At 39.6% G+C, this 24,099-nt stretch overlaps 1 protein-coding gene across 3 annotated transcripts in view; it reads left to right on the forward strand.

The window, feature by feature from the left end:
* Nucleotides 1-24,099, forward strand: part of OVCH2 (ovochymase 2) — a 40,892-nt gene that overhangs the window by 13,512 nt on the left and 3,281 nt on the right. For 2 of the 3 annotated variants that reach the window (XM_052694358.1, XM_052694356.1), the window contains exons 2-20: nucleotides 7,905-8,016; nucleotides 9,139-9,248; nucleotides 10,021-10,112; nucleotides 12,536-12,708; nucleotides 12,916-13,011; nucleotides 13,600-13,751; nucleotides 14,413-14,608; nucleotides 15,445-15,468; nucleotides 16,535-16,625; nucleotides 16,730-16,863; nucleotides 17,146-17,286; nucleotides 18,094-18,224; nucleotides 18,613-18,706; nucleotides 19,533-19,664; nucleotides 20,074-20,154; nucleotides 20,805-20,991; nucleotides 22,367-22,436; nucleotides 22,988-23,183; nucleotides 23,597-23,748. In XM_052694358.1, the coding sequence (XP_052550318.1) occupies nucleotides 7,926-8,016; nucleotides 9,139-9,248; nucleotides 10,021-10,112; nucleotides 12,536-12,708; nucleotides 12,916-13,011; nucleotides 13,600-13,751; nucleotides 14,413-14,608; nucleotides 15,445-15,468; nucleotides 16,535-16,625; nucleotides 16,730-16,863; nucleotides 17,146-17,286; nucleotides 18,094-18,224; nucleotides 18,613-18,706; nucleotides 19,533-19,664; nucleotides 20,074-20,154; nucleotides 20,805-20,991; nucleotides 22,367-22,436; nucleotides 22,988-23,183; nucleotides 23,597-23,748 (2,343 nt within the window). In that variant the 5' untranslated portion in view covers nucleotides 7,905-7,925. Of the gene's footprint in view, nucleotides 1-6,494; nucleotides 6,744-7,904; nucleotides 8,017-9,138; nucleotides 9,249-10,020; nucleotides 10,113-12,535; nucleotides 12,709-12,915; nucleotides 13,012-13,599; nucleotides 13,752-14,412; nucleotides 14,609-15,444; nucleotides 15,469-16,534; nucleotides 16,626-16,729; nucleotides 16,864-17,145; nucleotides 17,287-18,093; nucleotides 18,225-18,612; nucleotides 18,707-19,532; nucleotides 19,665-20,073; nucleotides 20,155-20,804; nucleotides 20,992-22,366; nucleotides 22,437-22,987; nucleotides 23,184-23,596; nucleotides 23,749-24,099 lie in introns of those variants that run through there. The other variant, XM_052694357.1, reaches the window with a different exon arrangement.

The following is a 24,099-nucleotide window of genomic DNA, read 5'->3' on the forward strand; positions in this document are numbered from 1 at the left end:
GCTGTCCTCCTCAAAGCATCGTGTGGTATGAAAGTGTGCTCGTTAACATATGTACTTGTCTTGCAATAGGAGCTGTGTGGAGGCTCGTCTTTATGCATGCAGTCACAAAGATGGATTGTGGTAAGACTGTGGGGGGATAGATGGACTTGACTGCAAAGCAGTGCAGACCAGTTAAGGCAGCTGGTGGGAATGGAGGGCCTGTTTCTCTAGCGTTGGCCATATTTCTCATACTGTTGACATGCCTGCTGAGTGAGGAGAAGAACGACTGTCTGCCCTTTGTCTTGATAATGACTAACTTGTACAAAGCCTCGTGAGCTCACATTTATTGCATTTCAGACTTCATTTTCCTGGACCTGATGAGGGTGAGAAAGGGCTAAATATAGATCCTGGAGATCTGCAGAACAAAGCCAGTAATAGCTGGTATGTTAGCTCAGCATAAGGCAGTACAATTGTGTGAAATAAATGCCTTAGTGTTCCTATGTTTGTTTTATTTACGTTTATACTGAGGAGCTCTCATTGTGCTTGGACTGTTTCATTAGAAATAAAACATTCCTGAGGGGATGCCATAGGTTTGGGAGCTAAGCAACCAGGATCCTCTGACCCGCACTGACTTGCTTAGTATGTATGGCAATCTTTGAATATTGCAAGTTATGCAACTGCATGCAGTAAACTAAGCACAGTCCTGTTCCCTTTCTCTTCCTTTGTCCTTTCCCAGTTTATCAATTATGCTGTTGATGTAATACTGAATCCTATCTGAAGAAAGCTTAGGCCTCTATCTTAACATGTGCCTTTTTTAGCGCACGCTACTACTACATTTGTTGACATTGCTCATCTTGTTAGATTTTGTTCTTGTTTATTTTGGAAGATAAAATCACTATCAGTAAGAAGGCTTAGCTTCTAAGTAAAAATGTATTTCACAGTATTATCTACTGCAGGTACAAATAACCGAGCCTATGTCTATGATACTTGTGTACTGCTGGGTTCTAAGAGCAGGAAAACAGAGCTATTGTGAAAAGTAGGAGAATGCTAGCAGGTATGGTTTCCTTTGGTTCTTGATTTCCAATTGCTTTTGTCTAGTATAGCAACTATTCTGCTTTGCTTTGCCTCATGAAGAAGAGCTTAACGCATTTCTCTTCCAAAGCTTCTCTCTATCTTTGTGTGGGAAATGTTTATATCTGGAGAACAAATGACCTGGGGAAAAAAGTCGTGGGGAATTTCTGTGGGCTTTTATTCTGCTGAGCATTCTTTTGAAGGAACTTGATATTGTACAGTTTGTTTTGTGCCCTGACGGATCGGCTCAAGAATTTAGGAGAGTGTAATAAAAGTAAAAACACTGTTTAAAGCTAACCTTTCTTGCTTTACTGCTCCCTCTGAGTTCTTGCTTTAGTTAATTAGAAGCAATAAAGCTTAACTGAGCGTCTCTCTGTGAGGCAAGAGCATTGTCCCTTTCGGTTGTGCTGTAATGGGCACACAGTAGCATGGGAGGATATGCTTAAAGCACAGAGTCTTAGAATGTAGTCTACATCTAAGGGAATCTGATAGATCAGGGTAAGGGGTGGGTGTAAGTAGTGCAAGGGTGGTAGTAACTATCCTCTTTGAGCTATGGAGATATAGGGTGACTGTACCTTCTAATTCCTGTTATCCGGCTGAAAAATTATGATGATGCTTTGTTCTTTCAAGGATCTTTACATCTTAAGAAAAAGGGCTTTGTAATTTCCAGTGTGGTGGTTGATACTTCAGTGTTGCTGGACATTTAGCTGAGATGCAATTGCTATCCAGAACCAGATAAGAAGTCATAATAAAATCCAGTTTCCTGGTTGGTTTGGGTATTTTAAACTGTAAGTGGAGAGAGGAATGGAAAAGGATGAACTGATCTGTCTAGTGCATGCATTAATTCTTCATTGTGTTGGTACAAGCATTTAATTTCTGAGTAACAGCTTTGATCAAGAAACCAGTCCAGCTATAAATGGAAATGCAGGTACATGAATAAAGATTAATATTTAGCTCTCCACACAGCTTGACCAGATCTGAGACTAGCACAAACAAAAGAGCAGCAACAAATGCTTCCATTGGAGACTGGTGCAGCTGCCCTTCTGGTAGCAACCTAAACTTATGTTAGTTTAAAGCAGCCATGAACCTACAAGAGTGTGAAAGACATCTTAATTTTTGGATCACTTGTATTTTTTTTGCATTTTCAACAGTTACTGTTTGTTGTTGGTATAGTAGCAATCAATCATTAGCACTGTTTTTATTAATAAATGGACATTCAGTAAATTCAGAAGTCTTAGATGAAAACTTGTCTCTAGCCATTTCTGAGGTACTAATTTGCTTAATTTTCAGTCAAAATTTGGCTTCCCAAAAGTGTCCTAACAACTGAAAAAACATTGGTATGAATCTTTCAGGAAAATTAATTCATAGCATTATGAGCATTTTGTAGCAAAATTTTAGTTTTCTAGTGTTTTAAACAATGTTTGCCAAACCTTGCTATATTTGTAAACCATAAAAAATAGCCTTACTAGGAGCTCCATGGTTGATGTGCGAATGTTGAGATGAGGTTCTGTTGTTTGCATTAAGCAAGAGGTCAAATTAATTTTGCAAATGAGTTTTGCTGGTCAAAAAGTACACAAAGCCCAACCACAGAAACTGAAAGTGTAATGAGATACAATGGCATGGTACTCCCAAGATGAGACTATTTGTAGAAGGGTGTTGTCAGCGCGTACTGCAACAGAAGGGGAAATATATTTGTGAGTATCTGAATTATTTAATGTTTTAATTCTGGGAAAAGAGGATTTCAAGGAGGGAATGCCTTCAGCTTTTCATAGAATCACAAGGTTGGAAATGACCTGCAAGATCAGCTACTCCAACCGTCCTTCCACTACCATTGCTGCCACAAGCTACTAAACCATATCACAGTTCCTCATCAATCCCAGCTCCTTCAGGTGCTCCTTGTAAGACTTGTGCTCCAGACCCCTCACACCAGTTTTGTTGCCCTTCTCTGGACATGCTCCAGGGCCTCGGTGCCTTTTTTGTAGTGGGGGCCCAGAACTGAACACAGTACTCAAGGTGTGGCCTCACCAGTGCTGAATACAGGGCGATGATCACCTTCCTGCTGGCCACACCATTTCTAATGCAGGCCAGGATGCCGTTGGCCCTCTTGGCCACCTGGACACACTGTTGGCTCATGTTCAGCCGAGCATCAACCAACAGCCCCAGGTCCCTTTCCTCTTCACAGTCGTCCAGCTGGTAGCCCTGGAAGTGGAAGTGCAGGACTCGGCACTTGGCCCTGTTGAACCTTATCCCATTCACCTCAGCCCAGCGATCCAGCTTATCTAGATCCCTCTGAAGGGCCTCCCTACCCTCAGGCAGATCAACACCGCCTCCCAGCTTGGTGTCATCTGCAAACTCACTGAGGATACACTCAATCCCCTCATCTAGGTCATCAATAAAGATATTAAACAAGATGGGCTGCAGTACCGAGCCCTGGGGGACACCACTTGAAACGAGTCACCAGCTGGACTTCACTCCATTCACCTCTACCCGCTGGGCACAGCCCTCTATCCAGTTCCTTACCCAAAGAAGGGTGTACCTGTCCAGGCCACGGGCAGCCAGTTTCCCCAGGAGAAGCCTGTGAGAAACCATGTCAAAGGCTTTGCTGAAGTCTAGGTAGACTGCATCAACAGCCTTTCCCTCATCTACCAGTCTGGTCACCCAGTCATAGAAGGAGATGAGGTTGGTCAAGCACGACCTGCCTTTCATGAAGCCATGCTGGCTGGGCCTGATCCCCTGGACACCACATACATGCTGTGTGATCGCACCCAAGACGATTTGCTCCATGACTTTTCCTGGTACCGAGGTCAGGCTGACAGGCCTGTCGTTCCCTGGACCCTCTTTATGGCTGTTCTTGAAGATGGGAGTCACATCAGCGAGCCTCCAATCCTCCAGGACCTCTCCAGTTAACCAGAAACGCTGATAGATGGCCGAGAGCAGCTCGGCAATCACCCCGCCAGCTCCCTCAGCACTGAGGGTGCAGCCCATCCGGTCCCATGGACTTGTGACAGTCCAGGTGGAGAAGGAGCTCTCTGACTGTCTCCACCTGAATCGCTGGAGGTATATTCTGAGTAGCATCCCAGGCTTCCAGATCAGGGCGTAAAATGCCAGGAGGTTAATTGGTTTGCCTATTAAAGGCAGATGTAAAGAAGGTGTTGAGGCCCTCATCCTTCTCCTTATCCTCAGTGGCCACATTCCCTGATGCATCAAGTGAAGGATAGAAATTCTCCTTGGTTCTTCTCTTACCGTTGGTATATTTATAAAAGGATTTCTTATTCTCTTTTACTGCAGTGGCCAATCTGAGTTCAAGTTGGGCTTTTGCCCTCTTAATTTCCTCCCTGCATACCTTATCAACTTCCTTGTAATTTCCCCAAGCAGCCTGTCCCTTCTTCCAGAGGACATAAACTCCCTTTTTCTTCCAGAGTCTCAACACTAGTTCTCGGCTCACCCACGTTGGTCTTCTCCTGCAGCTCTCCTTATGACATTCAGCCTGTTCTTGTGTCTTTAAGATTTCCATCTTGAGGAATGTCCAGGCTTCCTGGACCCCTTTACCCTTAAGAAGTGACTCCCAAGGGACCCGTGCTGCAAGTGTCCTGAACAGGTAAAAGTCCTCCCTCTGGAAGTTCAAGATAGTACTTTTGCAGGTCACCCTTCTGACATCTCCAAGAATAGAGAATTCTGCAATTTCATGGTCGCTCTGCCCAAGACAGTTCTCAATCTTCATATCTCCCACCAGTCCTTCTCTGTTAGTGAAGAGCAGATCTAGCAGGGCAACACCCCTGGAAGGCTCTCCTACCAGTTGCATTAGGAAGCAACCTTCCACACGCTCTCGAAACCTCTTGGACTGCTTCCTCTGTGCTGTGTTATATTATCAACATACATCAGGAAACTGAAGTCTGCCACAAGAACAAGTGCTGGAGATTGTGTGGCTTCTGCAAGCTGCTCATGGAATGCCTCATCCATCGCTTCATCCTGATTAGGTGGTCTATAAAAGACCCCCTACAAGATGTCACCTCTACAGGCCTTCCCACGATCCTTACCCATAGACTCTCAACTCTGTCATTCCGAACTCCAAGCTCTTCAACAACATATTAAAGACAGTCTTTAATACAAATGGCCACACCACCACCCCTCTTTCCTCCTCTATCCCTTCTGAAAGAGCTTGTTGCCATCCAATGCATGGTCTTTGAAATAAGATGAAGTCTTAGTCTGAAACAAGCGAACGTAAAGTTAATCATTCTCAGTGTGTCTGTTTTTATGTGTAATTTGTTTGTAAGTGTATTAAAATTGAATGATCTCTTTTATTATTCTTTTCAGGTCTTTGTATGCATATTAAATGCCTCTTGGTTTTACAAAAATGCTAGAATTGTGAGAGTTAAACTGGATTTTCTTGTTACATTGGAAAGAGGCATAATATGTGTCAAGTGATTGGAATTACAGTAGATCTAAATTGGTATAAAATAAATTTGTTTGAAAATTGAAATTAATGTAAAACTATCAAAATTTAAATAATTTAATCCCTATTAAAACTAAATTAAAACTAAAACTGCTTTCACTAGATTTCTATTTCCCAGGAACTACTGGATTCATAAATGTATATATATGAAAGCGTTTATAAAGCATAATATTTAATCAATTATGTTTTTTTTAAGATACAAAATTATTAATTTTATAGAATAAATAGGTTTTCTGGTTTTCTAGCAGTGGCCTTGTAACAAGTCCAGAAGATCAGTGAACCTTAAAAACACATTTTTCATTCTGGTCTTGTCAGCGGTGAAGAGCAAAGGGGTCCTTAAGGTATTCAATTACAAGGGCCCCTCTGAAAGTAATGCCTCCTATTTTATTGTGTTGGCCCATGATGCCAGAGGTGGATGTTGGTGGTATGGCAGTAGAACTAGAACCTTCCCACCAGTATTCTGTTACATGTTGTTGTGTGACAGATGGCACTGACATGGAAGTGTGAATGAAGCAAAGGTGTAGAATTGAATTCCTTCATGCATGAAGAAATGTCACCCATTGATATTTATCAACACTCTAAAATATTTATCTCTACATTTGTAGAGACCAACCAGTGAATGTGAGTGCAGTGACACACTGGGTGTTTCAACAGTGGTGATGATGAAGATAGGTCACCTCCAAGGGTATAGACTTTTACAAGCATGACATGCAGGCTTGTGTTCATTGCTGGCAAAAATGCGTAGGTAGTGATGGTGACTATATTGAAAAATGTTTTGTAGATGAATTTGCTCTATCAAATAGTGTTATTGTGCTCTTTGTATCTGTTGTAATTTCCATGGAAATAAATTATTTTTGGAATAACCTATGTGCAAAGATATGAGCTGCTAACAGGACGAGGCCAGCCCTACACTGGGATTCAGAGTAGGTGAGTGGTTGGGGATTGTCGTAAGATTTGACCTTTGCCTTTGTTTCAGGAGTGATGCTGGCAGTGCTGCTTGCCAAAGCTGTGAGTTTTAGGAGTAACAGAAGCAAGCTAGTGAGAGAAATAGGTAAATCATTGTTGTCTCTGTCTGTGCATACTGTGTGAAGATAGCTTCAGGGGGAGAAAGATTAAAAAGAATAAAATGAAAAGAACAAAGAATAGTTAGACAGGAAAGCCTGTCTCCCAGGCAAGAGACAGGTTGTACAGAACATGCCATTCTGTGCTTTTTCTTCCTGATCTCCTGGGCTGCTGCACAGTAAGTGTTGCCTCTCTGCCATAAATTTGAAATGAAATGATTGTTTCTGCATTTGCCAGTGGACCAGATGTTTGTATTTCTTATCAATGATCAGACAGGTGTTGTTTGCACAGCATCATTGCTGAGATTTTTTTCTTCTTTCTTTCACATCATCCTGTTGGATGGCATCATTCCAAGGGATGTCACTGTGGTGGATAATCAGAGAACTTTGCAGTATACAGAACTGATACTGGGGATTTGAGGCAATGTTTTCCATGACAGATTTTGTATTCTGTTGCTTCCTATGAGTTTGCTTATTTGGGGTAAAAGTTGGTTTCTGTTATCCTATTCTAAAACTGATGAGACAAAACTTTTAAGTGGCAAATTCACAAGGTATGTTATCTTATGGTTTCTATTTCAAATCTCTGACTGTAACTGCTAGTTTGTTCTTTATTTAGGATTCAGACAGCCTTCTAGGAGACTTGCACTTAATTTGCTATTAAAATGCAACTTAGTCATCCAAGTGAGTTGGAACTGGTGCTGCTGACTGCAGCAATACTGAAATATTGAAACGTTTTTAAAAAGCTAAGCCCTGACCTCCTTAATCGCTTTTAAAAAAGGAGAGATAACACTGCTTCTCTGAAGAAAAAAAAAACATACTGTGACGCAGAGAGCTATCTTTGTACAGCAAGAGCTATTTGTGTGTCTCATACAACACAGCGTGCTGTCAACCAAATTACAATCTCTTGTTGTGTTTCTCAGACTAAGAAATTGGCTAAATATAAAGTATGCAGGAAATATAAAGTATTGCCTGTTCAGGAGCTATAGAAATTGTTGGGGCAAATATCAATCGATACTTTGTTCACATGTGTTTTTCTGTGTTTAGGTCAGCCTGGTTAAGTGTTGCTAGCAGAGCACACAATATCTACTTCTGTTGTTTGAAAAACAAACTCCTAGTTTTGGGAGGGGGGTGAATTTTAGCTGGTATTTTACAGCAAAGACTTCTGTAATGAATTAAGTCTTATGAAAGAATCATGCTTCGTTACATTTGAAAAACTTACTTATGCAGTCAAGTGCTCTATGGCTGGATTAATGAGTAACTTCTACCTCAATTAGTTGATGTTCTCCTGCATTGCAATATTTGGGCTTCTTTGCCACTATAAAAACTCTCCTTGTTTTCAGACTGTCACTTCAAACCCCAAGATGTGCATTACTAACAGTGAGCTGCTGTTACTCCTCATGGGGGTTATTTGTATTACAGAGTCCCGTGCTGTATCATACACTCTTCAGAAAGGTAGGATCAAAGTTTCACATCTGGCTTTAACAATTTTCTACACGCTAAAGGTTTTGTTTGTAGGCAATGACAGCAGTGACTGCTGAAACAAAGGAGCTGCAACAGTTTCACCCAATGGGATTTTGATCCTGAGCGGTGGTAGATGAAGTACAAGGTAGTGTTAGAATAACTGGTATGGTTTTAATTCCCTGGTTTCATTCCATTCCTCTTTTTTAATTCCTTGGTTTTATTCCATTCCAAGTCTGTAAAGTAATGTTATTTTTAATGAGTAATTTTCAAGCAACTTCTGACTGATTTATTGATGATTCAGAATGAGTAAAATAAATATGAATTATAAACAACCAAATTAACTACTCTCAAAACTGCAACAGATTAATGAAGGTCCTAATTTGGCAAGTTACCTGTGGGATGCAAATGAAATATGAGTCTTTCCTTACGTTGTCTCAGATCTTAAGATCCAGAATATACTTCATTTTGGCAAAATTATTAAAATTGCAATTGTTCTCTTTCCTTTGTGAAGAATTACTGATCTACAGCAAACTAGAAAAGAAAGCACTGATTTTATGCTTCCATTTTAGATTTGCAGCTTGATTTCCTTCCTAAGTTCTGCAGACCACTTTCTTCATTGCAGAATTCTATTCTGGCTGTCAAAACAGATATGGTATCTAAAGCATTATAATCTACTCATTTCAGCAGTCCAACATATAGCAGCATGTCTGTCCGTGCAACATTCTCTTGCTTCATTACAGAGCCATACAGGTGAAACTGATACAGCTTACATAGGAATTTCTCATCCAACCAATGATGATTTTATTTTTTTCCCCCATTTTTAAACACAGGACCATATTCTTTTTGGTACAAGCTAAATCTCTGTAAAAATGTTGTCTTGTGGTCCTTTTTTTTTCTTTCCTCACTTCATATTTGCACATGGCAGTGCAGTGACTTATCCCAAGTGTGGATTTAGGCTGGGCAGCTCATTATAAACTGTGCTTCCTGCCCTAGTAGAGGCACTGCACCTGACCTATGTTTCAGGCTGTGTCTTCCAATTGTATTTTGCTCAAAAGTGGAAAAAATTAAATCTAGATTAAATCATTCCTTCTTTTTCTTGTTTTTACCTCTCAGATCCTAAGTGCGGGCAGAAAGTTCGTGAGACAAGACCATGGAGTGACTTTAACCTTTTCACTCGGATTGTTGGGGGGAACCAGGTGAAACAGGGCTCACATCCATGGCAGGTTTGCAGAAGAAAATGTGGTTTTATCTTCAGAACAAAGCCCTTCTTTCTTTGTTTTTACAGAAATGAGAAAAGAAGAAAACCGTTATACTTTGTTATACTTTGTACTTATTTCCACTTAGAATGTATCACTGAGCTCTGCTCTGTTTTTCAGTGGAGCAGAGAGGATATAGATCTGTTATGATCTATGACAAGCCTTTGCTTATCATTTATTATTTCATCATTAGTTCTGAAAAGAGTGTGTTTAGATTAGGCTGTGTAAAGAGGCACGAGTGAAACTGGTCAGAAATAAAAGAGCACCTCAGCACCCCAACCATTGTCTAGGATCACAGACTTGCAGTTTGGAAGATGGAATACCTCACGAAGCTTGGAGTTTTCAGTTTAGAATGAATTGGATAAAGACTGTGGTATAAACATCAAAGGCTCTCTCATGCTCTGATTTGCCCAGTGACCTACAAAGGAAAAATTCTCAACTTACTGGTAACCTTTACACAATCTTGAGTAATTCAGTGAATTGGTATCTATTACATGCATGTTGTTTTTATCCAGGTACAAAGTCACAACCAAGGGAGACAGCAAAGTTTAGAATCACTTATGCCCAAGGAACATGAGAATGCCATCAAAATCTGTTTGACTGAAGTGCTGCATGAACCTTAGCTATGTGAATCTTTAAAGAATACCTGCGTACACAACTCTGTCCTTTCTTTCTCAAGTGCAGTCAAAGCAGATGTAAAGATCTTGTGTATTTAACATGTCGTCTTTATGTGAAACAGGTTTCCTTGAAACGAAGAGAAAAGCATTTCTGTGGAGGCACCATTGTTTCTGCTCAGTGGGTGGTCACGGCAGCTCACTGCGTCACAGACAGGTATGGATGCGATCCATGGATCACACTGCATTGTGGAGCAGGCTGCAGGCTCAAAAAAACGTTGAGTGTAAAAGCTTGTATAATGTAGTGTCTTTTTCTGGAGATTGCTCATGGATGCTGCTCTTTCATTTGTAACTAGTATTTTCCACTTTTTATCAGGAAGGGAGAAGTACTTTTGAACATTCCATAAATAAGAATAAATGGCCTTTCAATTTGGATAGAAACTGATTTTGAAATTGTAGATCACAGAATCGCAGAATCACAGAATTGTAGGGGTTGGAAGGGACCTCCAGAGATCATCGAGTCCAACCCCCTGCCAAAGCAGGTTCCCTACAGCAGGTCGCACAGGTCGGCATCCAGGCAGGTCTTGAACATCTCCAGAGAAGGAGACTCCACCACCTCCCTGGGCAGCCTGTTCCAGTGCTCCGTCACCTCACTGTAAAGAAGTTCCTTCGCACATTTGTGCAGAACTTCCTATGCTGCAGTTTCCAGCCGTTTCCCCTTGTCCTGTCTCCACTCACCACTGAAAACAGTCTGGCCTCGCCATTCTGCCCCCCACACCTCAGATATTTATAGACCTGGATCAGGTCCCCCCTCAGCCTTCTTTTCTCAAGGCTGAACAGACCCAGTTCACTCAGCCTTTCCTCATAGCAGAGATGCTCCAGGCCCTTCACCATCTTCGTGGCCCTCCGCTGGACTCTTTCCAAGAGATCCCTGTCTTTTTTGTACTGGGGAGCCCAGAACTGGATGCAGTACTCCAGATGAGGTCTTACCAGGGCAGAGTTGAGGGGGAGGATCACCTCCCTCGACCTGCTGGCCATGCTCTTTTTAATGCATCCAGGGTCCCATTGGTCTTCTTGGCCACAAGGGCACACTGCTGGCTCATGGCCAACCTGCTGTCCACCAGGACACCCAGGTCCCACTCCACAGAGTTCCCCTCCAGCAGCTCATCTCCCAACCTGTACTGGTGCATGGAATTATTCCTCCCCCTATAGAAGTCTAATATCATGATAACCTACTTAAGATTATCAGGTGATTACAATATTTTTTTTCAGAGGTAGAAGCTGGCATTATATATTCAATTAAATGGTGAATAGTCAAGTACTGATCTCTTGCATACTGATAATTCAGCCTATGCTCTAAAAAAAAATAATTAACTAGGCAAGGTTTTGGTTGTGCCTTCACAGAGATTATAATGATCTTGTAGCCAATACTTTGTACTAATGAATCATTTGGAATTATAAATTTGATCTTTATTGGACATGGTATGTGATTCCATCTTGGTTAAACTACCCAAAAACTGAAGCTTGTGTTAACTGCAGAAAGACAGGCAGTAACTGAATTACTATGAAGCCTCTTAATACAGTAAGTCATCAGACTGATGAATAAATTTGAAGCAGAATAGTAAATTTGTCATGGTGGCTTGTTGATTTTTTTGTTTTGTTTTGGTTTGGTTTTTTGATTCCTTGCTACATGTTGGCTCTTGTGAGGCCTCATCTGGAGTACTCAGTCCAGACCTGGAGACACCAGTACAAGAAAGATGCAGAACTCTTGGAATGGGTCCAGAGGAGGGCCACTAAGATGATCAGAGGGCTGGAGCACCGCTTCTATGAAGAAGGGTTGAGGGAACTGGACTTGTTTAGTTTGGCAAAGAGAAGGCTCTGGGGAGACCTCATTGTTACCTTCCAGTACTTGAAGGGAGCATAAAAACAGGAGGGGGAATGGCTGTTTACAAGGGTGGGTAGTGATAGGACAAGGGGGAATGGTTTTAAACTGAGACACGGTTAGATTAGAAATTGGGAGGAAGTTTTTTACTCAGAGGGTGGTGACACACTGGAACAGGTTGCCCAAGGAGGCTGTGGACGTTCAATTCCTTGACGCATTCAAGACCAGGCTGGCTGTGGCTCTGGGCAGCCTGGTCTGCTGGTTGGTGACCCTGCACACAGCAGGGGGTTGGAACTGGATGAGCATTGTGGTCCTTTTCAACCCAGGCCATTCTGTGTTTCTACGATGATTCTATGTTTTGAGTTGGTACTAGGAACCCGAAGTCAGGATTCACAACATTTTTGAAACATGAACTGCGAATGCTAGAGAAGTGGTCTTAGATTTTTTTCTGTACTTCTTCCACTGGAGAAGCAGTGTGATCAATCAACTTTAAACACAAGAATAGGATCTCGTTCTTTAGCAGATCACTTAAATATAGATAGGAGTGAAGCAAATCTGATTTTTTCACTGTTCTTGTACCTCCCAGTTTCTAATGTAGGGCTGATTCAACTCGTGTTGACTGCACATATTATACTCTAAAATCTGAAGATGAACGGTATTAGATACCATTAGTAAAACTCTTCTGTTTACAAACAACTACATTTTCCCTTTCATTTTGAAGATTCTGTAGTTGAATTTTTATTTTGCAATTCTTACAGGAACCTACTCAAGTATTTGAACGTCACTGCAGGAGAGCATGACTTAAGAATCAGGGAGAATGGAGAGCAGACACTGCCTGTTAAATATATCATTAAACATCCAAACTTTGACCCACGAAGGCCGATGAACTATGACATAGCCCTTCTTAAGCTGGATGGAACCTTCAACTTCAGTAAGATCATATTTATCTGTGGCTAAAATAAAGAAGCAGCAGCACAGATAAATTATCAAATGATAGATGAAGTTTTAAATGCCATAGAAATAATTCCCTTTTTAGAAAGTGAGAAATAAAACACGGGATTTTTTGTTACTTTTTTTTTTTATTTATTTTATGATGATGCTCTTTCAAATAGTTATCAAGAAATGTCATGTATGGCAGGTTCATCAGTTTTGCCAGCATGTCTTCCTGATCCAGGTGAAAAATTTGAAGCGGGTTATATCTGCACTACTTGTGGCTGGGGCCGTTTAAGAGAGAGTAAGTTACTGGAATTTTTCTTTGACATTCTGATTTCACAGTGTTTTTGTCAGTCATTCATTCCTGTGTTCTTCCCTTTCTTAAAATGGGCAATGAATTGTGAAGCAAATCCGTTATCTGCATAGAAAGCAGATACAGATACTGTCTTCAGATCAGTGAATGTTTTCTTGTCAGATTTTCTTACTGAATTTTAGATATTTTTTTTAGAATCCTCTCTGTTCCAATATGCAGTGTTTATTTCTGAAGTTAAGAGCTTGACTGCATAAGCTGTACAGAGACCAGAAGTAACTGTCAACTGGGAATAAGCTTATAATCTCAAATTCGAATCTCTGCGGGCTTCTGTCTATCTGTTAACTGTTTCAAAATGGATCACAAAAATATATGGACCTGTATATTATGCTGGAGACACTTTGAAATTTATTCAAGTAAAACTGCTTGTATATGCAAAACTGTATGTTTATCAAAACATGCTCATAGCCATAGGAAGATATGGAGCAAGTTCTCAGTGTGTTTTTCTTTGTGTATCAGCAGTGACATTAAAAGTTCACCACTCAGTATTTCATTTTGAACAATTTTTTTTTGTTCCAGATGGAGTGCTCCCTCAGGTTTTATATGAAGTCAATCTACCAATTCTAAATAGTAGGGAATGTTCAACAGCATTGTCAACTTTAAAGAAGCCCATCCAAGGTGACACTATACTGTGTGCTGGATTTCCAGATGGAGGAAAAGATGCCTGCCAGGTCAGTTGAACAAAGAGCCTTGTGTACTTGAATTGTTTCTCAGAAACTCAAGTTTCTAAGCGCCTAAGTGAATAAATGTAATTTTGTATTCTATTTCGATGTGTGAATTCTTTAAAAGCATCTATATGGGAGAATACACTTAATTCCATGAAACTATTTTAATTATTGTGTGAATTGCACAACAGGTTCCTGACAGCAACTTCACAATGTATCCCAGTGCTGTGATGTTTAGGGCTTTTAAACTTCAAAGCACTTGATAAAAACACTGAGTAACAAATGTTCCTAGCGCAGTATGCAGGAAGTTAGAAAATACTGCCTTGGAAAACAAGGGAAAAAAAAAGAAGATTCCTTGTCTTGGGAAAATTTTAAAATGACAAAACAAACAGTCTCCTTGCTCCTTTTGTCATGAGTAAATGACAAAGAAATTCATCTCTCCTGTCATCACAATCCTGACTAAACACAATAAAAAGGAAAGTCTTTTTTTAATGTTTTTTTTTGTTTGTTTGGTTGGTTGGTTGTTCCTTTTTTTCTTCCAAATGACTTCTCCCTGTGTGGCAGGTTTATTGCTACACTACAAAAGATGACTTAACAAACTCTTCAAGGCTAGCTCAGTGGTACCCGTGCTCTTTTTGTGACCTGTGAGTTTTGGGGGTTCTTACAGGGAGACTCTGGGGGTCCTCTCTTGTGCCAACGTAAGCACGGTGCCTGGATTCTCGTTGGTGTGATTTCCTGGGGGATGGGATGTGCTCGTGGCTGGAGAGGTAATGAGAAGAAGAAACATTATGAAAGAGGGTCTCCTGGAATATTCACAGACCTCAGTGCAGTGCTTTACTGGATTCAAGAAAATATGAGTGCTGGTATTGAGTCTCTATAAAAATTTCTCTCTCACCTCTGTCGCTTTTCTGTCTCATAATCATATTTCATTTAATTTTACCGTTTTCAAGATATAGTACTCATATTTCTCCCACTAGAAACTGGCTTCAACTGATGATTAGGAAAAAAAAAAGGACCTTCGTAATGTCAAAGAAAAATGAATAGGGTTTAGTTTCTGAAAAATATGTTCTCAGTTAAAGGAAAATAAGAGAAAGGCAATGTCTTCTCTATATGAATTTACAATAATGGATCACTGAGTTTTCAAGAAAAAAAAAAACAAAGAACACCAAAATTACTATAGTAACTGAAGATTATTGGCTCCAATGAGCAGCAAAAGTGATTTGGTAAATGGAATGGGCAGTCAGTTCTCAGTTGCATTATGCTGGGTTTCACTACCCACTTTTTTACACCATAGCACTGGTGCAAAGAATCTTGACTGTTACTGCAGTCAGGCTTAGCATCTCTGTGTCCCTGGTAATAAGGTGGTAGTTGGATTCTGCTACCCTACCTTGAGATGTGTAGTTCATCAGGTATATACAGAGAGAATGCTGCTCAGACTGAGAGGCCTATACATGTATTATTAATTCTAGATGTATCTTCTCTAGAGTTGGTTATTTAGAAGCCAGCTTTGGCTGAACTTGTAATTTTGATTTCAGCCATAGTTTACTGAAGGCACGATGTCCTCAAGAATTCAAACTTTCATCAGTGCTAGCTGTATAAACCTACTATCTCACACTGTTAAAATAAAGCCTACACTGTGAGTGAGAAACTGTAATAACACTTTTTTTTTTCACTCCCTTCCCTACCCCTCTTTCACTAGATCTGAAAATGAAAAGTTCTACACGTGAGTAGTATTTTTTCAACATTTTGTATCTGCATTAGAATCTAACCAGCCTTCTCAAATAATCTCATATGTGATCTGTGAAGAAAAAAACCTATTTATAGTATGACTTATTAATACACTTTAAAATGTATACTTTAAATACATAGGGGTTTTTTTCTAGCTTAGTAAGGAATTTCCTGAAGAAAGATAGTGCATATGTGCAGGTGACTTCAAAAAGGAATTTCCCTTAAGGCAGATAAGTATAAGGCATTAATTTATTGAAATGCAAATAGAATTAATGGGGAAAAAATGTAGGACAGAACCTCAAGCAATGCATGAAATCTAATTAATGATGTTGGTTCTGTGTATGAAAGCACAGATTCTAAACAGAAAACATCAGGTAAAATTGATAGTAGTTTCTGCTCATCTGTGATGAATCTATCTACTTATCTGGTGTCTATTTCTGTGAATGGAATGTAAAAACAAACAAACAAAAAATTGTTTTCATCTATTCCTGAATATAATTTATTTAACAGCTGAGGTTATATTTTAATTCCGTGTGTGTACTTTGTTTTTGTCTTGCTGGCTTACCTTGGCAAAGAGAAGGAAAGGCAAAGAGGAGACATTTTATGGGTATCTGTGGTTTCTAGCAGTAGTCATCCAGAGAAAACCACTTTTGCTTCCTCCAGTCCCCTATTGTACTGTTGCAAAAGTGTTCTGCTGCAAAACAGCTAATAATTTTATTACAAATGGTCAGCAATAAAAGCATAATCCTGAGGTATGTGTTTTTCCTGTCCAAAAAATCCTGATACCAAAATCATCATTTAACAAATACTTTTGTTAAGGTGATAAGAAAGCACCACTGTTTTTACAGTGGCAGAGCTTGGCTTTTGCCTCTAAATTATGTGATTTAAAAGTGACTTGTTGTCATTTCAAATAGAAGAGAGGGAAGACCTAACGTAATTCTGCCATCAGAAACAAGGTACAGATGAACAGTCTTACATCCCACAATATTATCTAGATGTTTGGTGTAACAGAGGATTGTGTATGTGTCAAACCTGATTCTTGTTCTAACTCTACAATGCAGCATTTTGTAGTGTTCAGGATGGCAAGCTCCCAGACAGTGAAGGAGAATTAAATTTTCCTGGAAGTTCTGAACAGTTCTATCAAAACCATCAGTGAGTAGACAAAACACAGATTTCACCAGAAGATCTTTCTGGTACCTGTGTTGTTGTTGTTGTTTTTAATTCCAGTTTTGTGAATGGGAGCATTGTCATTACAGGTTGTGTGTATGGACTCTGTTTGTATCAGAAGGAAATTATATATTGCTTCGTTTTTCCCACTTCGATATAGAGCTGGAAACGTTTTGCGAGTATGATTCTTTATCAGTCTATTCAAAAGACAACAGACTTGTTGGTGAGTTGTTGGTTGCTGGTGAGTGAGTTTTTATTCTATAAAATAATGTCAGTGTATCCTTTCATTCGTTAGAACTGTGTCAGCATATGGATTGCTGATGTCAAGGATTTTTAAATGTGCATCTTTTATTTGTGCTAACGGATTAATTGGCAATAGGAATAGAAAGACGATTTCTTTTTCAGCTACAAAGTTTTATAAGCAAGTGCTAAAAATTGTACAGCAGAGTTTTCTCAAATGAGTGAAGACTTTAAACAGTGATTATTCTCTGAAATTTTGTTTCAGGGAAATTCTGTGGAGGAGATCTTCCATTGCCTATTTTGATTGGGTCCGACAATATAAGGCTGAAATTTGTTTCTGACAACAAGGATCATGGAACTGGTTTTTCTATGACTTATAAAGCTCTTGCACCACGTATCCATCCTGGTAAGTCTAACTCAAAGAAAGCTTCTGTGATTTTTCCTAAGCAGATGCCATTGTGAACAAGGTAAGTGTGCTTTGGCTGATGCGCGGCATTGTGGAAAAACTGAGATGCCAGTAAGAGATAGGGACAGATGCTGCTCAGAAAAAAAACCTCCTGTTACTTTGCCTCTTCCCTAAATCCTCTAGAATGATTTAATTTCCTTCTCCACTTACAGACAGTTTTAGAAATTAATAGCTAAATTTCCAGTGAAAGCTACTTTCAATTTTGCTCTGCAGAGTGGTTTATCATCACTAGGGGGCAGGTACAAGCGTCATCTCCTGAGTCTGGACAGTACTTACAAAAACAGACATCTGTTGTTTCTACTTCTGCAGCTTTTTCAGTCAGTTTAATTCCTTTATGATCTGCAAGCACAGGGAGGAATCCCCTCTGGGGGGACTTGCCACTGCTTAGCAAGAAAGTCATACCTGCTGATTCCATACCTCCACTTTCATTTCCAAATAAAATTGGCAAATGTTCTTCTGACGTGCCTGTGTCCTGCACTTCTATCACTCCCACACAGGTAACTCACTCTGCAGCACACTGCCTGTATCACAGGGGACGTGCTGTAGTCACGATTGAACGTCTCTTCTGCCTGGGAACAGATTGAAAACATTTTGTTGTGTTTTTCTTGCAGAAGGATTTGGCTTGCTGCTGTTTTCCTATTTCTGTGTGAAAGCACCACAAGAGGTTTTCTGGGTTTCTTTTTTCCCTGTTGTATGTGTGAATAGTTTAATAGGTGCCTCAATTTTTGTTTCTTGATGGATTTCTAGATTCTGGCTGTGAGTCCTTAGCTGTCCTTTTTGAAGAAGGAGTGTTGCAAAGTATGCACTATCCAGAGCACTACAGCAATCTGGCAGACTGTCAATGGATTATTTGTGCGCCAGAAGACCATGTAATAAAGGTAAAGGATGTGCCCTTCTTGTGTTTGTGGAATGAAAGTGGGCATCATTTAGTTGACAAGAAAGCGTGCAGCTAAAGACGAGCAAGATCCAGCAACATAAGCTTGAATAATGCTGTTGGACACACTTGAGAGAAATCCCTTTCTGTCCCAAAAGGCAGATAGGTTTGGACTTCTCCTTTGGGTTATAGTAAAATAGGATTTCCTGGTTTAGACTTTACCATGATGCTTTCTTCTATCAAATTTAATGTTATGTGAGGGGCCTGAACACCACAGAGATTAGACTTTAAGAGAATTCTTGAGATTATTAAAGACATTATTTAGAGCTTTGAATTCCAGTTCGTGAATTCAACAGGATTCACTTTCTTCTTCTTCTTTTTTTTTTTTAAAGCTTACATACCAGTCTTTTGAAGTAGAAGAGAGTGAAGATTGTTCTTATGATGCTGTTACTGTGTATGAAGATGTGGAAAAAGAAGAGGAAATTGGTTTGGCTTTTAATTTTGGCATACTTTGGGGACCTATTATTTCTGTGACTTTCAGTAGCCTTCTTTTACAGTGTAAACTGAAATTTACCTCCAGAGTCTCAGGTGTTGCTGCAGGTACTAGTTTCAGTACCTTGAAAGTGCTTGCTTGTATTGGTTCTTCTGTTCCTTTTATGGAGACAAAAAGTCATCTAGCAACAGTTGTGTGCATTTACATTCTATATGGAATGCAATCTGAATTCATGTCTATTTAAAAAATAAAATGGAGGGGGGAGAAGCATAAGGCTGTCATTTGTTTTTATAGTAAATAAATGATGCCAGGCAGAAAGCACCCAGGACTTCACCCTTTCAGCATCCAATTCTTCACTCAAGATGAATGTTCATGCAATTCTCATACAATGCTTAGCTGGAGATTCCTTTGGCTTACATCAAAAGAAGGAAAGACTTGTGCCACTCAAGTCTGATACTGGTACTAAGGTTAGCACTGGCAGATGTTAGTGTTTCAATGCTGACAAGGAAACCCAAGTTTCCAATGTAATCTACATGCACTGGCAACCTACGACTACAAGTGCTGCCATAATATCTTGTGAAATAATGCCAAGAGTCTCCTTGTTCTTGTGAGATAATTACTGAACAAACTGACAGAAATAGTAGAACAATTGTTCAGCCTCCATTGGCTTATCTGACCCTCTCTTGTGCACAGTTTTGGGTTTGTTTTACCCTCTCGTGTAACAACTGGAATGCACATTCTGTGTATGCACTGTTGAAAAAGGTAAATACGAAAAACTACCTTTTAATCTTGTGTGAACCTTTGCTTTCTCGTTTTTAGCTAGATCATGTGGGTTTCTCCTACCAGCGCCTGTTCTAAGCTCCTCTTCCATGATGCTGGTTGTCTTTCACTCTGATGAAACAGAGAACTTTGAAGGATTCAGAGCTACAATCACTTTTGTACATGTTACAGGTAATAGAATTCTGTAACTTGGGAGGCTGCCTCCCTAGGGCAGCAGAAAGGGCTCTGCAGTGAATAGTGATATTCAGAATGATTTTGCTCTAGGAGATTTCACCTAATGCATTGTTTCGGTGAAAAAATCTTTATTGTGATCTTCTGAAGGATTGAACAGAGGATCAGATGAGTGGGTGAAAAAAAACAATGAATCTCCCCCAAACCTCAGGGTTTGGTTTTGTGTAAAGTATTCCGGTACATTTTAAATGGTTCTTTACTACCATGTGAAGTTGTATTAACATAGATTCCCCAGGTACAAATCTATTCCTTCCACAGAAATGATTATAAAGGAAATAAAAATTATTTTGCAGTTTAAAAATATTATTCGGGACAGCCTGCTAACACAGTTGCTGTTTTCATTTGTTAGATTTAGATACCTTGGATTCTGCTGGTGTGCAAGTATTTGAAAATACGAATATGACCGAGGAAGAACTGCAGGTTACAGCAGGTTAGTCAACCTGAATTCTTATTTCTTCATGGGAATGTGAAGTACCTCTTGGACTGCAACTTAAATGCCATTTTCTCCAAATGTTTCAGAACTGCACTCTGCATTGTCTCAAGATGTTTCATTTTCGTGCCAAGGAAATAAAAAGATGCATAGTAATGTTTCTGTGTTTTAGCTTTCAAATGACAGAACCTGTTTCTCTTGTTTCCTTCAGCATCTTGAATTATTTAGAACAATACAATGACATTATTTCAGCCTGCAAGTCAAAATACACACTGCTTTATGGAAGATGAATGCAAAGACTGCAGGATAGCTGGAATTAATAACTGAAGTTTTAAAGCTTTTTTTGTTCTTGCCTCTAGTAGTTTATGAAGAATGGAATATGTTTGCATTCATTGTAGATCTGAGACTAAAACTTTTGAAGTGCCATAGGTTGCTTTCACCTCATTGATGCTCGCCTTTGGCAAAAAGCAACTCCTTGTGCTATCTCTAAACATGTGGGTAATTTCTAAGGAGAGAATTTGAAAGATGTAGAAAAAAGCATTGGGGGGGAAGCCTGGCAGTTGTGGTGTGGCTCATAAATGAGCTGTTCTTTGCCTCATCAATCTTAACCTCTAAAAAGCTTCTTGAGACATTAATCTTTTCTTTTTTAGATGATGTTTGTGGAATGCCTTCAAATCAGCCGAGATTCATCTTCAGTAGGATAATTGGAGGTGAAGAGGCTGTACCACACTCATGGCCTTGGCAGGTCAGCATACAAATTTCAGATCAACATATCTGTGGAGGAGCAGTTGTTGCCAAAGAATGGGTTGTCACAGCTGCTCACTGCTTTAATTCTAAGTAAGTACACTTGGATGAATCCTCTGGGAATGTCTGCATTACACAATGAATCTCTGCAGGGTAATATTTGTGCCCGGGGAGATTGGCACAGTATTCTTCTGCTCCATACGCGTGTACTACGATTAGTGTGGCTACCTAAGAAATAACCTACTTGGTAGGCTTGGTTTTCATTCAGATTAGTCTGCAGAATATATGTCAGGATACTTGTCATCCATCAATTATTCTTGGAGAACTTCTCTCTGGATCCTTTGTAAAGGAGCATTATTTCCTCAAGATTTTAAGAGGACACAGAAGAAGCTTTTGTGCCCAGAGTTGATGCTATTTCCTTACTAGGAAGCTATCTATCTGTTAGTTCAGATCACATGGATGTTTTTCTGTTTTTATGGACAGAAGCCAAGAAGGTACTATGTGTGACTTTCAGATTCTTTAAAATATTTTCTAAAATGCAAATTGATTATTCTTCTTGTAGGCTGAACTGACTCTTTTCCAGTTTCAAATGAATCATAAATACATTAATTTAAACTTCATATACTTTGGCTCTTAAGTCATTGAACTTTCCTTTTTTTTTTTTTTTAAATCCTCCCAGGATTGATGGTAACTCAGTATTCTGATTCAATTTTTAAGTAAGTTGCAATTACTGAAAATGAGGGTAAAATTTCAAAAGCCCCAGATGCCAAATATGCTCAGATATCTCTATTTTCTGTTGGAACTTGAAATGAAAATGCTGTTTTGAAATTTGGACTTTGGCTTTTAGGTTTCTAAATATCAATTTGCAAAATATTGTCAAGAGCATTATTGTAGTGTGGTGAAAGTATGGCTTTAAGAGCCATAGTATGGAGGATTTCTCTATTGCATGTTGCAATCACATCAGAATTTGTGTATGTGGCTTAATGTGATTTCATCAGTGAGTTACGACACCTTTCAATGTGTGAGAGGGTTTTGTTATGAAAAGAGAGGATGAAATATTTCTGTTGCATTTGTTCATATCATTTATTTGATGGTATGAGTTATTGTGCTTTAAGTGTTATCTATTTTTCTCTTTATGATAGAAACCAGCACCATCCCTGGAATGGTGCTGGCCACGATGTGGAGGCGTTGAGTTCTGCAACAGGCAGCTTCAGTCTTTATGAACCTGATCTTTCTCTTACCTCACTGTTTGAGGGATGCCATGGCCTCATCACGAGAATGTTTCATGCTCTCTTGAAGTCAGTAAGAAGATTTCCATAGATTTTCATGCGAATGTTAGCCCAGGAATATATAGGGCTTTCAACCTTATTTTGGATGGGGGAGATTATAAGAGTCTTGCATTTTAGGAATGTTGTTATAACAGCCTGAGAATGTATTTATCCCTCCTCCCCCTCTTTTTTCTTTTGAGGGAACTCTTCAGAAACTTATGGATGGTGGTCACAGGAATTCATGATCTTACAGAGCAAGAATACAGACAGGTAATTAAGGTTCAGCCTAATAATAAAATGAAAATAAATCTTGCCAAATTATTTTTAATGTAAATGCACCTCTCCGATTGCTTATGATGCAGCAGTCTTTCAATCTGAATGCTGGTCTTAATCTGCACTTGCACAACAGTTTTTATGTGACTGCCAGGGAACTTGTATCAACACAAACCTGTGTAGTCATCAGTAATGAAATCTAAACCTTGGCATCCCAAAGGGTGCTTGAGTGAAGAGTATATTGTCTCTAGTACAAAGATAGAAATAATAAGGGCTAAGGGCACAGTTTTCCTGTTTACTCAGACTGGACTAATGTTTTTCCAAGAGCCTCTGCCTACACTCGCTGAATGGAGTTTCCTGCACATTCCCTGATTCATATCTGAGAGCCGTAATCTTGACTTGTTGACGTAAGGAAGTTGGTAACTTCAACAGCTGCTTTTAGATGTTTCTTTCTCCTCAAGCATCTTGCATATATCCTGAAAATTTATAAAACCAACAGCTTAAATTCCCAAGTCATTGAGCAAATGTCAATGTCCCTACTTTCCTAGAAAAGATCAGTAAAGCAATATATTATACATCCGAGCTTTAACAAGATCACTATGGACTCTGACATTGCTTTACTGCAACTGGCTGAGCCCTTAGAATTCAACCACTATGTGCATCCTGTGTGTCTCCCTGCGAAGGAAGAAGTGGTTCAGCCCTCCAGCGTATGCATTGTCACAGGGTGGGGAGCACAGGAAGAAGGTACGTAGTCTTTGCCATTTTGAGGGTTGAGCAGACTGTGTCTGTATTTTATAGTTTGTTCCATGCTGCAACATGAATTCTATCTGTATTTTTGATTCTTGGATTCCTGGATTTCACTTACATGAGTTCAGATGGTCTTGCATGGAAATGAGTAGAAATAAAGCAATCAGTTTGAAAGGAGGAGAGTCAAGCTGTTTTCTGGAAGCCTTAAATAAGCAGACTGTATAAATGATATAATTTATATACTGTATAAAATCTAGAGATACGTAGAGGAGAGCATAGGAGAGGAGTGCTGTACTAGAAGAAAAAAGCAAAGGGAATAGGAGATATTTATCATTCTTTGTGGTAAAAGGTGAGGCGGACATTGTATCATTAATGCCTCTGCCAGTTTCTAAAATGTCTTTTATTTCAAGATAGGGAAAAGAATAAAAAGTTGCACCAGCTGGAAGTTCCCATCTTGATGCTTGAAGCATGTCAGACCTATTACATAAATCTTCCGAGTAGAGTGACTCAGAGGATGATCTGTGCTGGGTTCCCTCTGGAAGAAGGCAAGGATTCATGCACAGTAAGTGGCTTTCTAATACTTGGAGTACAGCCAGATGGATTCTGAAAAAGAGGAGTATTTAAAACTCACTATGAGCTGTTTTCTTGCAAACAGGCTGTAGATCAGGCATATCCAACCTGCAGCCATCGCTCAGCAAGAAATAACCAGCACTGTTCTATTAACTCTGCTTCAGCTGAAAGCAGGACAGGAAGTGCAGTGCAGTGCCAAACCATGTTACAGCATGGCATGTTGCCATGTTATGCTATATGGCATGTTTTATGCATGGCTAAACACGTGAGCAGCTTAGACCTATTTTTACCAAAGTTATCTTTTAAAAACTTAAAGAGTGCTTTTAGATGGTAACCACATTCC

The sequence above is a fragment of the Tympanuchus pallidicinctus genome, unplaced genomic scaffold (genome assembly GCF_026119805.1).
Source record: "Tympanuchus pallidicinctus isolate F22 unplaced genomic scaffold, pur_lepc_1.0 scaffold3, whole genome shotgun sequence".
NCBI classification, from domain to species: Eukaryota; Metazoa; Chordata; class Aves; order Galliformes; family Phasianidae; genus Tympanuchus; species Tympanuchus pallidicinctus.